Source organism: Scyliorhinus canicula, chromosome 14 (assembly GCF_902713615.1).
Source record: "Scyliorhinus canicula chromosome 14, sScyCan1.1, whole genome shotgun sequence".
Taxonomy (NCBI): domain Eukaryota; kingdom Metazoa; phylum Chordata; class Chondrichthyes; order Carcharhiniformes; family Scyliorhinidae; genus Scyliorhinus; species Scyliorhinus canicula.
Window position 1 is genome coordinate 11826529 of NC_052159.1, and position 17548 is coordinate 11844076.

Sequence of the window (17548 nt, forward strand, 5' to 3'; positions counted from 1 at the left end):
TGGGCCGAGTCCGGGTCCCGCCGGCGTGGGTTACGTATGGTCCTACCCGGCGGGACCTCGGCGTTCTGGCTGCGGGGGCCGTCATGGTGGGGGGGGGTGAGCCAATTCGTTGGGGGGGTGGCCTCCACGGTGGCGATCGGGGGGCAACCGAGCGGCGAGCGGGCTCATTCCAGGTGGGGGCCTATGTTCCTCTGCACCGGGCCTTGTAAATTGCCAAATATTTCACATTGAAAGCATGCTCAACAGAGTGGAGCTTTGCTGGGTCAGTCATGTGGCCCACATGAATTATTCCCGCAAACCAAATGCAGCTGAGCTTGCAACCTGCTCCACAGGACGTACCAAATTTGGATACAAAGACTATCAAAAATCCAGCCCCTGTGCCTGTGCATGGAAAGAACCAACTTTTCTTGAGTCGGGATGGACCCAAATGGAGAAGTCACTGTCATGTAGCGATTTCAACATTTGAGGAGAAGAAAGGAGAACTTCAGTACGAGTGAGCGTGGTGCAAAGCCATTGACTCTATCCGTCCCTCCAACACAGGCTTCATATTCCGTTTTTGAAGCTGGACGTGCAAATTGAGACTGAGCCTAATGTCATACATGAGATGAGATCAGCTGAGGCTCTAAAGTGGTCTTTTTTTGTTGAGCACTCATCTGTTGAAGCTAAAGGAGAATCCATCACGTCAAGAATACGGCAACTCTGTTAGAGGTGAGGCAGCATTTCAGGCCCTGTTTTGACCCAACGACAGTGAAGGAATGGCGATATAGATCCAGGCCAGGGTGGTGTGTGACTTGGAGGAGAACATGCAGCCCATGGTGTTCTAGTGCACCTGCTGCCCTTGTCCTTCTGGGTAGTGAAGATTGCAGGATTGAAAGGTACCGTTGAAGCTGTTGTGAGTTCCTGCAGTGCATCTTGTACACACTGCTCCTACTTTCCGTCGGTGGTGGACGGAGTCAGTGTTGAAAAAGTGGTGGATAGGGTGCCGGCTACTTTTCCCTGAATGGTGTGCAGCGTGAGTGTTGTTGGAACTGCACTCATCCAGGCAAGTGGAGAACATTCCATCACACTCCTGACTTTACCATAGAATCATGCAGTACAGAAGAAGCCTCTCGGCTCATCAAGCCAGCAAGGACAAAAAAACTACTCTAAATCTATACATGTGCCTTGTAGATCCCGGACAGGCTTTGGGGAGTCAGGAGGTGAGTTACTTGCTGTAGAATTCCCAGTCTCTGACCTGCATACATAAGATCTAGGCAACTTAAAACTGATGAAGCTTTGGAGTAATATCAGGAAAGTAGAACAGATCTCAAACGCGCAATAAAGAGGGCTAAAAGGGGTCATGAAATATCTTTGGCTAACAGGGTTAAGGAATATCCCAAAGCCTTTTATTCGCATATAGGGAGCAAGAGGGTAACTAGAGAAAGGTTTGGCCCACTCAAAGACAAAAGAGGGAATTTATGCGTGGAGTCAGAAAATGGGTGAGATTCAATGAGTACTTTGCATCGGTATTCACCAAGGAGAGGGACATGACAGATGTTGAGGCTAGGGATGGATGTTTAAAGACTCTAGGTCAAGTCGGCATAAGGAAGGGGGAAGTTTGGGTATTTGAAAAGGCATTAAGGTGGACAAGTCCCCAGGTCCGGATGGGATCTATCCTAGATTACTGAGGGAAGCGAGGGATGAAATAGCTGGGGCGTTAACAGATATCTTTGCAGCATCCTTGAGCACGGGTGAGGTCCCGGAGGACTGGAGAATTGCTAATGTTGTCCCTTTATGTAAGAGGGGTAGCAGGGATAATCCAGGGAATTATAGACCTGTGAGCTTGACGTCAGTGGTAGGCAAACTGTTGGAGAAGATACTGAGGGATAGGATCTATTCACATTTGGATGAAAATAGACTTATCAATGATAGGCAGCATGGTTTTGTGCAGGGAAGGTCCTGTCTTACAAACCTAATAGGATTCTTTGAGGAAGTGACAAAGTTAATTGATGAGGGAAGGGCTGTAGATGTCATATACATGGACTTCAGTAAGGCGTTTGATAAAGTTTTCCATGGCAGGTTGATGGAAAAAGTGAAGTTGTATGGGGTTCAGGGTGTACTAGCTAGATGGACAAAGAGCTGGCTGGGCAACAGGAGACAGAGAGTAGTGGTGGAAGGGAGTATCTCAAAATGGAGAAGGGTGACTAGTGGTGTTCCACAGGGATCCATGCTCGGACCACTGTTGTTTGTGTTATACATAAATGATCTGGACGAAGGTATCGGTGGTTTGATTAGCAAGTTTGCAGATGATACTAAGATTGGTGGAGTTGCAGATAGCGAGGAGGACTGTCCGAGAATACAGCAAAATATAGATTGATTGGACAGTTGGGCAGAGAAATGGCAGGTGGAGTTCAATCCAGGCAAATGCGAGGTGATGCATTTTGGAAGATCTAATTCAAGAGCGGACTATACGATCAATGGAAGAGTCTGGGGAAAATTGATGTACAGAGAGATCTGGGAGTTCAGGTCCATTGTACCCTGAAGGTGGTAACGCAGGTCGATAGAGTGGTCAAGAAGGCATACAGCATCCCTTCGCTGCCCCCGCGGGGGGTAAGGGATAGGGTGCTCTCGGGGGTGTGGGTCGGGGATGGGAAGGTGTCTGACATCTACCAGGTGATGCAGGAGGTGGAGGAGGCGTCGGTAGAGGAGCTTAAGGCTAAGTGGGAAGTGGAGCTGGGGGAGCAGATTGAGGAGGGGACATGGGCGGACGCCCTGGAGAGGGTGAACTCCTCCTCTTCATGAGCGAGGCTTAGCCTCATCCAGTTAAAGGTACTGCACAGGGCTCATATGTCCGGAACGAGGATGAGCAGGTTTTTTGGGGGTGAGGACAGGTGCATTAGGTATTCGGGGAGCCCAGCGAACCATGCCCATATGTTTTGGGCATGCCCGGCACTGGGGGAATTCTGGCAGGGGGTGGCGAGGACGGTGTCGAGGGTGGTAGGGTCCAGGGTCAAGCCAGGCTGGGGATTCGCGATATTTGGGGTTGGGGTGGAGCCGGGCGTGCAGGAGGCGAAAGAGGCCGGTGTTTTGGCCTTTGCGTCCCTAGTAGCCCGGCGGATGATCTTGTTGCAATGAAAAGATGCAAGACCCCCAAGCGTGGAGACCTGGATCAATGACATGGCGGGATTTATTAAACTGGAGAAGGTCAAATTCGCCCTGAGGGGGTCGGTACAAGGGTTCTTTAGGCGGTGGCAGCCTTTCCTCGACTTTCTGGCTCGAAGATAGGGAACTAGGCCAGCGGCAGCAGCAACCCGGGGGGAGGGGGGGAAAAGGGGGGGGGGGGGGTTTCAGGGGGGCATTGTTTATATTAATTTAATTTATTGTTAATTTATTTTGTTGTTTATTGGGTTTGGGGGGGGTGGGTAGGTTCATTATATGTGTTGTTATGGGTGCCGGGGGGTGTTTATTATTGTTATTATTATTATTGTTCTGTTGTTATACATTTTTCAAAAATCTCAATAAAAATTATTTTAAAAAAAAGAAGACATACAGCATGCTTGCCTTCATTGGACGGGTATTGAGTACAAGAGTCGGCAGGTCATGTTACAGTTGTATAGGACTTTGGTTAAGCCACATTTGGAATACTGCGTATAGTTCTGGTCGCCACATTACCAGAAGGATGTGGATGCTTTAGAGAGGGTGCAGAGGAGGTTCACCAGGATGTTGCCTGGTATGGAGGGTGCTAGCTATGAAGAAAGGTTGAGTAGATTAGGGTTGTTTTCATTGGAAAGACGGAGGTTGAGGGGGTCCTGATTGAGGTCTACAAAATTATGAGAGATATGGACAGGGTGGATAGCAACAAGCTTTTTCCAAGATTGGGGGTGTCAATTACAAGGGGTCACGATTTCAAGGTGAGAGGGGAAAAGTTTAAGGGAGATGTGCGTGGAATGTTTTTTACGCAGAGGGTGGTGGGTGCCTGGAACGCTTTGCCAGTGGAGGTGGTAGAGGCGGGCACGATAGCATCATTTAAGATGCATCTAGACAGGTATATGAACGGACGGGGAACAGAGGGAAGTAGATTCTTGGAAAATAGGCGACAGGTTTAGATAAAGGATCTGGATCGGCGCAGGCTGGGAGGGCCGAAGGGCCTGTTCTTGTGCTGTAATTTTCTTTGCTCCTCAAGCCACAGTATTTATATGGCTGGTCCAGTTCAGTTTCTGATCAATGGACCCCAGGAATGTTGATATTCTGGAATTTAGTGATGGTAATGCCATTGGATGTCAAAGGAGGATAGTTAAATTCTCTCTTTTAAGAACATAAGAACTAGGAGCAGGAGTAGGCCATCTGGCCCCTCGAGCCTGCTCCACCATTCAATGAGATCATGGCTGATCTTTTGTGGACTCAGCTCCACTTTCCGGCCCGAACACCATAACCCTTAATCCCTTTATTCTTCAAAAAACTATTATCTTTATCTTGAAAACATTTAATGAAGGAGCCTCAACCGTGTCACTGGGCAGGGCATTCCATAGATTCACAACCCTTTGGGTGAAGAAGTTCCTCCTAAACTCAGCCCTAAATCTACTTCCCCTTATTTTGAGGCTATGCCCCCTAGTTCTGCTGTCACCCGCCAGTGGAACCAACCTGCCCGCATCGATCCTATCTATTCCCTTCATAATTTTATATGTTTCTATAAAATCCCCCCTCCCGCATCCTTCTAAATCCCAACGAGTACAGTCCCAATCTACTTAACCTCTCCTCATAATCTTGTTGCAGCTGCTTGTTGCCTAGCAGTAATGTGGTGCGAATGTGACTTGCGACCTATCAGCCCAAGCCTGAACATTGTCCATGGCTTGTTGCACATAAACATGGATGCTTCAGTATCTGAGGAGTAGGAGTAGTGCTAAACATCGTCACTCCTGACCTTTTTAGAAAGCAAAGGTAATTGATGAAGCAGCTGACGATGGTTGGGCCTCGGACATTTTCCTGAAGAACTCCTGCAGTGATGTCCTGTGTCACAACACCCTGGTCTTGGTGGTTGAAAGGTAAAGAAGATATTAAGAAAATAAAGGATGGCTTACAGTTAATATCTTTCTGAAGTTACGGTTTTCATTTTGGTACTTCTTCCTTCTGGGCTTGAAATAGTTTTCTCTGGCAAGATTGTCTACTTTTTCTGTAGATTCAGGATCATTTCAGGTTTACAGCAAAGATGTGCCACGCACTCAACTGATTTCAGAACAATAAAGCAGTTTGGTCACTTCAGCAAGCAAGAGAGTGAGTGATAGACTGTTCCTTCTTCTTCCAAGGTCTCATCACTCCTGCCCAGTTCTCTCAGAAAGCACCCCGCAGAAACTGTTGTCAGGTAGAACACTGTTCCTCGCCAACCCACAGCTTGCCAGTTAGCCAATCAAACCAACTTCTTCCAAAACTGGTTCATAACATTCACTCAGCTCCAAAGAATCTGGCCATAAAACTAGGGAACACAATGTCTTGACAAGCAGGCTTCTTCAGCTCGAGTCTTCTCCGTGAAGGCAAATCCCATTTATGGGTCCACAAACTAAAAATAATAAAACAAAATAAATGGGCACAAAGGAAGTACAGGAATAACTTTTACACCTGGAGTTGAGATGATTGACCTCCAATAAACACAACCATCTTCCTTTGTGCCAGGTGCAACTCCAACCAGGGGGGAGTTTCCCCCCTGATTCCCATTGACCTCAGTTTTGCCTGGGCTCCTTGATGCTACTTTTGGTCAAATACTGCCTTGATGTTAAGGGCAGTCACTGTCACCTCACAGGTACCTAATCTGTCTCATCAATAGAATGGATGAAACGCCCATGCATTTCGATATGCCCAGCAATTGAACTGTGGAGTGGAAAGGTTTGAAAATGGTTCTAGTAAAAACTCCAGGACATGAGAAGACAGGATTCATGGTGATACTGGCCGACAGAACTAAGTTAATGTCCATGGTCATTTTCAATGTGAGATCATCCCAAACATTTAGATCCACGCAGGAGTATTTGTGCACTTCCATGGCAACGGTTGGATGAATGGGGATGGAGTGAGACTGTGGATCGATAATGTGTGGAGTAGCCATCCCAGGATCCTACAGAAAGATTAATCTAGATTAGTGTGTGACTTATTCAAATTCCATGTAACCAAAAAGATGATGAGGCACCTGCAAAGCAATAACGCCCAAATTGCATGTACACCAGGGTGTTAATGTCCAAATGTCCATGGTTTTTTTAGATGTGTGCATCAATGAACCTTCAAGGATATTGTTCACAACAAATGGAACAGGTGGATGGTTGAGGAAATGCGCAATATCCAATGCAGTGATTAGAGAGGAAGATAATTTGTTGTGGAGGGATGATTCTGAAACAGAAAGTGCCAAATCTGATCGAGAGTTGGATCCTTGTGATGATACTACAGCCAAAGCGAATTAGAATGTATTTGATGATATCATTGTTTCAGCATTCAAAACAAATAATTTGAAGATTTTTAGAATGCTTTGAGGATGGCTAAAGGTATGCTTGCAGAATTAATTAATTCATTGAAAGTTGTTTGACTTAAGTTGAATTACCGGCAATTTTTTTTCCCACATTTCAAAATGGCGTCCACCTACTCCAACTCTGGCGGTTCACATTTTAATCAATGGTCAATCAGCAACCCAGTGTTTGAAATGTCACGTTCCCATTACTTCACAGAGCTTTCGTCCTGTGTCAGATTGGTGTTCTGCCTCTTTCTTTCCATCTGGGAATGACTTGGCCTGTTTTCATTAAACATTTGATTTTTACAAGCCGTTTTGTTATTTCAATTAATTTTCATTCACATGAAAGTGGAACAATTTGTTTTAGCCAGTTACTATTTGCACTTTGGTGGCTCAGGATGTTCTTAACGTTACCAGATAGAAGGTGCAGCATTTATCGAGATTAAAATTAGAAAGTGCAACAGTATTTAAATAATTCATAAAATTATTATCTTTTTGCAACTTGCGTGATGTCTAATAATTATAATTCAGAAGGTGACAGGTGCATTGCCAGCAATCTTATTTAAAACTAAATATAGCTATAGAATATACCTACGCACTCTCATAAGATATCTACCTTCTGACCAAAGAAGTGCATTAATTTAGTTGTCAAAAATGAATGCTGTTTTAATTTATATAAATGGAAATAGGGTCTTAGTGCTTCATGTTATTTTCTTAGACTCTTTCCTCACTTACATTTGTTTACATCCTCCGTTACATTTGCTCGTTTGTTCTTTTCCGTGGAAATATTCAAATCCTTCACACCGCCTTTCTCTCACACTGACATCTTCCAGCCGTATATAGTAATCCTCCCTGATATCAACATAGCAGCCAATTTTTGTGTTGTGTGCAGCCTTCTTGGTCATTCTCCCTATATTTACGTCCAAAGTAATATATAGCACAAAAAGCAGGGGACCTTCCGAAATTTCCTCAGACTGAAGTGACGATCCTTTAGAACTGAGATGAGGAGGAATTTCTTTAGCCAGAGTGTGGTGGTACTCTTTGCCGCAGAAGGCTGTGGAGGCCAAATCACTGAGTGTCTTTAAGACAGCGATAGATAGGTTCTTGATTAATAAGGGGAGCAGGGGTTGTGGGGGGAAGACAGGAGAATGGGGATGAGAAAAATATCAGCCATGATTGAATGGCGGAGCAGACTTGATGGGCCGAATGGCCTAATTCTGCTCCTTTGTCTTATGGTATTAATGCTGCATACTTCTCCACTGTCTGCATTGTTCCCCCTCTTCTGTGAAGGCAGATGAAAAGTATTCATTAAGAAGCATACCCTCATCATCTGCCTCCACACAAAGGGCTGTATGTTGCAATGGAACACTAATACCATTTTAATCTGAAAATGCAAAGTTTTCCCCCACACTGTTCAGTGCAGTCATTGGCCCCAGGTCTAAAGCACCCATCATGTGTCTCTTAAGTGCGCTGCTGGAAACCTACATACAGATTTAGTGAGAGTTTCTTGGCAGCAGGTTAGACACCATTGCTTTTCCAGTATCATTCTAAAAATCCTCCGAAATGGTAATTTTATTTTTGGTCATTCGTCTCCCAAGAGCGATCAGGCCCCTCCGCTTTAATGGATATCTGACTGCATGACACCACAGATGAGCCGCTGGGCTTTGAACCCATGCCCTCCTCCCCCAGTGGCGGATGTTCAGATCACGTTGGCACCTCACGGCCTCCGTGCCAATGAGACTCAAGTCATCGAAATAGCTTAGGTGTGGGCATTCGATGCAAGAAGAAAAATCAAAGTGGAACGGACTGGGGGGATGTATGCAAGTGTCGCAGAAAGATGAGGGAGCAATGTGCCGAACTATCAGGAGGGTTGAGTATAAACTTGTTGTAGAGGGATCAATACACTCAATTATCTAGATGGCAGGGAAAGCTCGCTGATGTGAGCTGGGGATAAATGTACTGAACGAAGCTTTGATAAAAAATGCAATTGAGCATTTTTTGATTCAATGTTTCACGGCCTTTGAGTTCTTGATCCGGCAGAATGAGTGGTTGTTGTCTCGATGTCCAGAGCTTGGTAGGATTTAATTTGGACACCACTTTGGGATTTATCTTCAGGGTCAGGTGAGCAGCAGTGGGCAGAGATTCAGGCGAGGAAGCCAGCAGCAGCCAGGCTGCCAGCAGCTTTCGGAGAGCGTATTTTCAGATGAACAACATGGATTCTCTCTGCACATTAAGGATTTAAGTAGACCAGTTATAATCTATCAGACTCAGTAAACTGGCTGGGTTTTAATTATCAGCCAAACAGCCTGGCTTTGGGTGTCTTCCATTCTGGTGGCTAATAAAGGTTCCACTGTATCAGAGAGATGTTAAGTGCACACAAGCAATTTGTTTTGGTTTTCAGCTCGTGAAAGTAACTTTCCCTCTGCAGATTAGTGAGTGGATTTTCTTTTTCAGGCGAACCATGGTGATTTTCCACATGAAACGGATTTAGCCTTTCAGGTCGGAAGATGCCAGTCCACAAAAAAACATCTGCAGCCTTTCTCAACTCAACCCTTCCCCCACCAACTCCCATCTGCCATATACCACGACCCAATCCTTTCCCCACCCCCCATCATACACCACTGCCCAACCCTTCCCCCACCACCTCCTACTCAATCCTTCCCCCGCTTTACACCACTGCCCAAATCTTCCTCCTCCACCGTACACCACTACCCAACCCTTCGCCTGCCTTACACCACTATCCAATTCTTCCCCCTCCCACCTCCCGAGCCACACAACACTACCCAAATCTTCCCTTACCATCTCCCCCGGCTCACAACACAACCCAAATCTTACCCACCGTCACCTCCGCCATACACCACTGCCTAACCCTTCCCCTGTCATACAACACTGTCCAACCCTTCCCCCACCTCCTCTCCCCTGCCATACACCACTACCAAATCTTCCCACCACCACACCCGCTATACACCACTACATTCGCCTGCCTTACACCACTATCCAATTCTTCCCCCTGCCACCTCCCTAGCCATACACCACTCAAATCTTACCCACCATCACCTCCCGCCATACACCACTGCCTAACCCTTCCCCTGTCACACAACACTGTCCAACCCTTCCCCCATCGCCTCTCCCCTGCCATACACCACTACCAAATCTTCCCATCACCACACCCGGTATATACCACTACCCAACCATCTGCTCTCTGCCATACACCACTACCCAAATCTGCCCCCACCACCTCCCTCTTGCCAGATATCACTATCCAGATCTTCACCACCACCCGCCATACACCACTATCCAACCCTTCCCCGGCCTACACCACTACCCAACCTTCCTGCTGGCATACACCACTAACCAACTCTTCCTCCACTGCCACACACCACTACCCAAACCTGCTATTCACCATTAACCAATCTCCATCATCGAGTCACTGGATCTTGTGTCATTCTCTATTCTTATTTCACAAATGTGCAATTATTTGAAAAGAGAACAGGAAAAACACTTTCAACTCCCAACCCACAAAGCAGGCCGGGGCAAAAGTGCACCAACCATCATGTGTGCAGAAAATAAGACTGTAATACTCGAGAGGAGGAAGCACCAGTGATGAAAAGAGTTCATGCCGCAATCACTTCCCAAACTCACCTGTGTCTACCCCTCTTCAATGCAAAATATAAATCTGCCCTGTCATCACTAACCGCATGGCCTGTCTTAGAGTGAATACAAGAAATGCGGCATCTCCATAATAACTGCTTGTTGTGTCCATTCTGTCCTCTTTCTGGTTCAGAATGTTCATTGGGCCCTGGTAGATTGGAATCTCCAGGGGAGATTTAAACAATGGGGAAAAACGTGGTGGCTCTGAAAAAAAAATGGCTTGCATTGAGCTGGTGCTTTTTCTCAGTCACCGTACACATCTCAAAGCACTTACAACCAATTAAGTAATTTTCTTTAGTAGTGTCACCACTGTTGTAATGTAGGAAATTGGGCAGACAGTTTTGCACACAGCAAGCTCCTACAGACAACAATGTAGTAATGACCGGATAATCTGTTTTTTCTCATGTCAGTGAGGATTTTAAGCAGGGCGTCAATGATAACTCTAACTCTCCTACTCTCTGACATAGTGCCATGGGATCTTTTATATCCACCAAAATAGGCAGATGGGAGCCTCGGTTTATAGTCTCTTCCGAAAAATGGCATGTCAGACAGCGAAGCACACCCTCGGTACTGCAGTTGAGTGCCAGCCTTGGCTTGTGTGCTCAAGTGGGAATTGAACCTGGAACCCTCAACTTCAGAAGTTAGAGGGCTACCAACTGAGCCACCATTGGATTCAGATTATTAATGCAGGAGAGACACTTAGAAACAGACAGGAAATAAAGGGCATGCATGGTAGCTCAGTGGTGAGCACTGTTGCTTCACAGCGCCAGGGACCCGGGTTCGATTCCGGCTTGGGTGAATGTCTGTGCGGAGTTTGCACATTCTCCCCGTGTCTGCGTGGGTTTCCTCCCACAAATCCCAAAAGACGTGCTGTAAGGTAATTTGGACATTCTGAATTCTCCCTCTCTGTGTGTCCGAACTGGCACCGGAATGTGGCTTTTTACAGTAACTTCATTGCAGTGTTAATGTAAGCCTGCTTGTGACAATAAAGATTATTAAATTATCATTAAAAGGTGAGGGCAGCACGGTGGCGCAGTGGTTAGCACTGCTGCCTCATGGTGCCGAGGTCCCAGGTTTGATCCCGGTTCTGGGTCACCGTCTGTGTGGAGTTTGCACATTCTCCCCATGTTTGCGTGGGTTTCTCCACCGCAACCCAAAGATGTGCAGGGTAGGTGGATTGGTCACGCTAAAGTTGCTCCTTAATTGGAAAAAATCAATTGGGTACTCTAAATTTAAAGAAAATTCTTGGGCGAAATTCACGGAAGACCTTCGTGACGCCCTTGACCGGCGGGCAAAAACGGCGCTGGTGACTCCGGCGTCGGGGCCCGCTTATAAGCCCTAAATCTCCGGTTCCGAAAGGGCCAGCAGCGGAGTGACGCTGTACGCGTCAGTTTCATCCGCTGCGGAAGTGGCGCGTCGGTTGACGTCGGGCGTCATCACCGCCGCCCGGCGTTGGAGGGGGGTGGGGGGTAGGGGGTTAGGGGAGGGGGGTAGGGGGAGGGGAGGGGGGTAGGGGGGTAGGGGAGGGGGTGGGGGGAGGGGTAGGGGGGTAGGGGTGGGGTGGGGTGGAGGTAGGGGGGTAAGGGTAGGGGCAGCGGCGTGCAGAGGGGGGGAGGGGCGACAGTGCGTTGGCCCCGGGCATCCATTGGATGGGGGCATCAGCAGATCTTCCTCAAGGCTCCCCTTCCTCCCAGCTGCCTTGTCTTTGTTTGAGAGAGAGAGAGAGAGAGGGAGATTGTGGGGACAGACAGAGAGAGGGAGTCCCGTCCGTCCTCTGGCTGAGAGCAGGGCTTTGGTGAGTATATTGCAATCTGCCTAAACCCAGGAATATTGCCTGGTTAGAATGAAGAGGGAAATGCTGGGATCCCGGGGTGGGAGATGTGTCTGGATTTGTCTATTTCTGCTTCAGCCTCTGCGATTTCAGGTCAGTTTCACAACAACAGGAAAAACGCGCGGAGAGAGGGAAAAACTTTAGGCAAAGTTTCTGGGTTCTGCCTTTATAATTAGAACATAGAACATAGAACATTACAGCGCAGTACGGGCCCTTCGGCCCTCGATGTTGCGCCGACCTGTGAAACCATCTGAAGCCTATCTGACCTACACTATTCCATTTTCATCCATATGTCTATCCAGTGACCACTTAAATGCCCTTAAAGTTGGCGAGTCTACTACTATTGCAGGCAGGGCGTTCCACACCCCTACTACTCTCTGAGTAAAGAAACTGCCTCTGACATCTGTCCTATATCTCTCACCCCTCAATTTAAAGCTATGTCCCCTCGTGTTGGTCATCACCATCCGAGGAAAAAGACTCTCACTGTCCACCCTATCTAACCCTCTGACTATCTTATATGTCTCTATTAAGTCACCTCTCAGCCTTCTCCTCTCTAACGAAAACAACCTCAATTCCCTGAGCCTTTCCTCGTAAGACCTTCCTTCCATACCAGGCAACATCCTAGTAAATCTCCTCTGAACCCTTTCCAAAGCTTCCACATCCTTCCTATAATGTGGTGACCAGAACTGCACGCAGTACTCCAGGTGTGGCCGCACCAGAGTTATGTACAGCTGCAGCATGACCTTGTGGTTCCGAAACTCAATCCCCCTGCTTATAAAGGCTAGCACACCATATGCCTTCTTAATAGCCCTATTAACTTGGGTGGCAACTTTCAGGGATTTATGTACCTGGATGCCGAGATCTTCACAGCGCAGAAAGGGTTCCTACCCCCCTACCCCCACCCCCCCCTACCCCTACCTCCTCCTCCCTACCCCTACCACCACCCCCTACCTCCACCCCCCACCCCTACTCCCCCACCCCTACCCCCCCCACCCCTACCCCCCTACCCCCACCCCCCTACCCCCACCCCCCCTACATCTACCCCCACCCCTACCCCCACCCCCCTACCCCTACCCCCACCCCCCTTACCTCTACCCCCACCCCATCCCCCCACCCCTACCCCCACCCCCCTACCCCCACCCCCCTACCCCTACCCCCACCCCCACCCCCCACCCCCGCACTCGATGCAGGTGACTGAACGGCGTCAACCATCATCAATGGTTGACGCCGTTATAAACCTACTTTAATTTTCGCCGACGTGACCCATGGCCACGTCGGCGGGACTTCGGCCCATTCGGGCCGGTGAATAAAAAAGCTTAAAAAAAAATGGCATCCCGCCGGCGCCAGCCGTTTTCCGAGGCGGCCGGCAGGATTTGAAGAACGCCGTTTTATGGCGGGTGGGTGAATCTTTAACATGGCGGGAGCGGCAATATCGGCACCGCCGGCCGATCCTCCGACCCTGCGTGGGGTTGGAGAGTTACGCCCATTAAAAGGTGCATGCTGACAAAATCGGAGGCTTCAGATCTCTTTTGTGTGAAATGTGATCTAGAGATAGCTCCCTTTATATTTGTGGGTATCGTCTCTATCTCTGTCACTGTGGACCTTCTTGGCGAGTAAAGCAGAGCACTGAAGTTTAAAGATGCCACGAAGCCCACATTGTAAACTCATCGAGTAGTGAAACCTGAGCAGCCTTTCAATTGAAAGCATATTTGCGCCGATATTAAACTGACATTGTGCTTTCAGAGCCTTCTGGGTTGCAGGACAAGTGTGGGGTTTGCCCTTGCACAGCATTCTACTATCCGCGATCAATATTCTGAGCAGCCAGCTTCGTAATAGTTCATCATGGGATTATTAATGGGCCTGATGTGACTGGCAGAAAGAGTTTAATTTTTGTCGGAAATGTCCTTTGAAATCCGTATTGCCAGACACCTGGGTGCATACGAGTGATGATCTTATTTCCTGTATCTTAACTAGATTAAGCCGAGGCCAGGATATTCATCCATTTTGTGATCAGTGACAATGAGAAATATTTGAAACTTTTGAAAAAGATTTCTCCTCTCTCTTTTCCAGATCTTTGTGTGATAGTGATGATTTCAGTCTTTCTGTGGAAGGTCTTGTCGCCCTCCATCATCCCTTCCACCAAATCTGTCACACAGTCCACCTCAATGCTGACGAGGAACTAATGTCTTTCAGTGTTGTCAAAAACAAAACCATCGCGAGTATGCCTGACGCATATATTTGCTCAAACAAATAAGCGCAATGATTATGGGTCATTAGAGTGGCTTCTTTGGTAATGAAGAGTTTTAATTGCTGCTAGTTTCAGGGAATTAGTTAAGCCCTTTCATTATGCAGATTACTGGAGTAATAATTGGCCGCTCCCATACAGCAAGCTCTGTGACATCACTGAAGTTAATTAGGCCTTTCAGTGCAAGCTTGTCAAGTACATTTCTATGCAATGTCTGGATACCACGGGTTTCTGAAAGGGAATGATAATGCTATTTTGTGTAGCTTTTAAGCTTACCCACAAAAGTCGCACCGTATCTCAGTTGTGGTTTTAGAGCTTTCAGCTGAGAGATTGAGGGCTTGTTAGAGACTTTGAGTTAATGCTGTGGAGCGGATTGACGCTCAGCAACAAAGCCAATTGGCAAGGGCTGCTTTTCCTTTGACGTGGGTATTGTTAGAAGCATTGAAGACGTTAATGGAGACGGACTATCCGGTGAATGATAAAAGGCTGATACGGAGAGGTTAGTGCCACCGAAATATTAGCCTATGTAAAACCCATAATTGAGATGCATTCAGCAACACGAAGGGGGGCTGCATGCCCATCGAGGTTAAGCCTGAATGGAATACAGAATATTTCAAAGTTACCCGGAAAGGGAAGGTAGTCATAAGAGAATTCTCACGACAAAGATTTCAACAGGACTATTGCAAACAACTGCAAATCGAATGGAAAGCAGAATGCGACAGTTAGTGTTTTTTTAATTAATTGATCAAAACTGCACTAAATCAATTTATCTTTTGCTTAAAAGGTGGACGGGAAAGAATGTGGCTGGTATTCTTGGAAATATCTGGAAAAAGTACCAGAGGAACCTGCTTTGCTTCAAATTTTTATTTTCTTTTTTGCCGTATTCCAGTAAACCGCATGCCATATTTATTTCTCTCCTGAACCTTTTAAAAAGCATCACAGAATCAAGGCGGTTTAAATCCGCCTTTGGGGGACCTTTGTAGTAATTGTCCCTTTCAGAATCCTCCACTTGCTTCGTGCTGAATTAGCTGATTATAGCCATGGCAGTGATTTGGGGCCTACAATCATCACCACGTTCCTAGAAACTAGAGAATCATAGAATCCCGACAGTGCAGAAGGACGCCATTCGGCCCATCGAGTCTGCACCAACCCTCTGAAAGAGCACTCCACCCAAGCTCACTTCTCCACCCTATTCCAATAACCCCTTAACCTAACCTGCACACCTTATTTTGGATGCTAAGGGGCAATTTAGCATGGCCAATCTTGCACATTCTTGGACTGAGAGGGGAGGTGAAATCTCAAGGTTCCCGTTTCTAAAAGCTATCTGATGTTGCGTGAGTACGGTTGTGGTATTCCTCATGTTTGAACAGTCTGTTGACTTTCGCTTCCCGGATTAACAGATAAAGAATGACCTGTCGGTCATGATGCTGGAGGGCTACCAGCGAGAATGCATTCTGAATCCAGCAATTAGTGTCCAGATGAGAGCGTGAAGAATCTGAAAGTGTGGGGGTGCAAGAGAAATTGGTTGTTGCTTTTTTTCTCAAGGCGTACTTTGTTTCTTTCCACCAGTGCCTTGTGTTTGAAGATTCCCCGAATGGAGTTTTGGCCGCATTGGCAGCAGGAATGCAGGTCGTCCAGATTCCAGATCCACAGCTTGATCCAGAACTGACAAAGCCCGCCACTTTGGTACTCAAGTCAATGGAGGATTTCAAGCCAGAATTATTTGGTTTGCCTGCGTATGATTAGACACCTAAGACAAACTCTGGGTGCAAATTGGGATTTGTCTCTTTCTCTCTCTTTTTTTCTCTCTCTCTCTCTCTTTTTCTCCCTCGCCCCCACCCAGAGAATGCAATGAAGGAAGTCCACTCTCAAATACACCCGATCTTGATTATTGAATCCTGCCATTTCACAATTTGGATGAAAACAAATGGGGGCACTCGTGCAACACTCGCACCACCAAGGGTAAGAGAAGCTGAACCCTGTACCTCTGCTCGCACTCCTGCTCGCATCCAGACCTTTAAGGCTGGCCGGCTATTATGTTCCTTTGATTGAGTCGAAACGAAACAAAGGCGGCTAATTTCCTTTGCAGTTCCACGGGAAACCTGATGTAACATTGACGCTATTGGAGCGATTTAAAAGAATGATTATTTTCAGCTGTTTTTGTCATTAGGGCTAGGTCATCGGGGACTAGAAATTAGAAATCCATGACATGCAAGTCCTGCTGGTGTTGCCTTTGTTTTAGATTCTGATTCAATCTTGTGGGTGGCCAAGAGCACAACCTCAAGAGCAGCCTGGTGGGATCCTTAGATACTCAGGACCTGGATGTTATTGGAGGTGCAGAGTTCAACTTCTTCAAGTTGGCCAATACAAAGCTGATAGTCACTGTAACATTCATTGATATTGGCAGGACTTATCCATTCTGCTCCCAAAAAGAAAATCTCATTGCCATGCCAGAGTTACCATGCCTTTCACCGTTAGCCATTTTTCCGCTTAAATATTATTTATGATACTGTATTTTATTATACGACTGAAACAAAATGACCAAAGAGTGAACGGTGCCATATGCAGCACGGACCCACTGAAAGATAGTAGGAAGGGATTGTTCAGCAGCTGAAAGCAATGAGTAGAAACTAATAATCAAAGGCTTTAAATGACAGTGTAAACTACAGCACCAAACTTTGAAGAGAGAGAATTGAAATCTGAATCCCAAGATCAGATATATTTTTTATAGTCGTGACCTGCACATGTTCTTTTTTTATTTACATTTTTAACCGTTGAGAAAAGTCTTTAAATTATTTTTTTCCCCCTCCATTCCCCCCCCCCCCCCCCCCCCCCCCCCCCCCCAGTCCTCCTTCAGTGCCATGTGTTATGATGCACTTTGACAGCTGGGGGCAATTTGCATAATTGTTCTGGGTAATGCTGTGATTTCATTATTTATTTTTTTACAGCTTCCGCCGTTCTGTCCATCTTGACTTGAATGCCAGCCCACCCCACACGGCCGACTTGCGTCACACAGGGTGGGGTGAAAATGACCTCAAAATACACTCTGCGCTCGTGTAGGTGATTGTGAGATGGACTGTGGGCACATCGTGCACATGGAATTCTCCATTTTGGTTCTGTGAATGAAAATGGGCATTTTTCACACTAACATTACTCAGGGCTCTGGACCCCTCCCAACAGATAGGGACCCAGTAAACTAATTATTTGCCCAGTGCTGCTAATTCATTCTCCGACAGCCGAGATATTGTGAGCAGATGACTGCGACTCTTGTGGGAAAATATATTTTCGCTAATTTTAGAAATGTGTAATTATCATATTAGGGTCATTCTGGCATATTGTTGGAGAAGAGTAAATG

General features: G+C 46.8%; 1 protein-coding gene across 2 annotated transcripts in view; it reads left to right on the forward strand.

Annotated features, from left to right (window-relative positions):
- The window catches only part of LOC119977126 (pseudouridine 5'-phosphatase), a 45572-nt gene extending 28563 nt beyond the window's left edge, over positions 1 to 17009 (forward strand). The window contains exon 4 of one of the 2 annotated variants that reach the window (XM_038817746.1): positions 15763 to 17009. In XM_038817746.1, the coding sequence (XP_038673674.1) occupies positions 15763 to 15939 (177 nt within the window). In that variant the 3' untranslated portion in view covers positions 15940 to 17009. The remainder of the gene's footprint in view (positions 1 to 15762) is intronic. The other variant, XM_038817747.1, reaches the window with a different exon arrangement.
- The last annotated feature ends 539 nt before the right edge of the window (positions 17010 to 17548 follow it).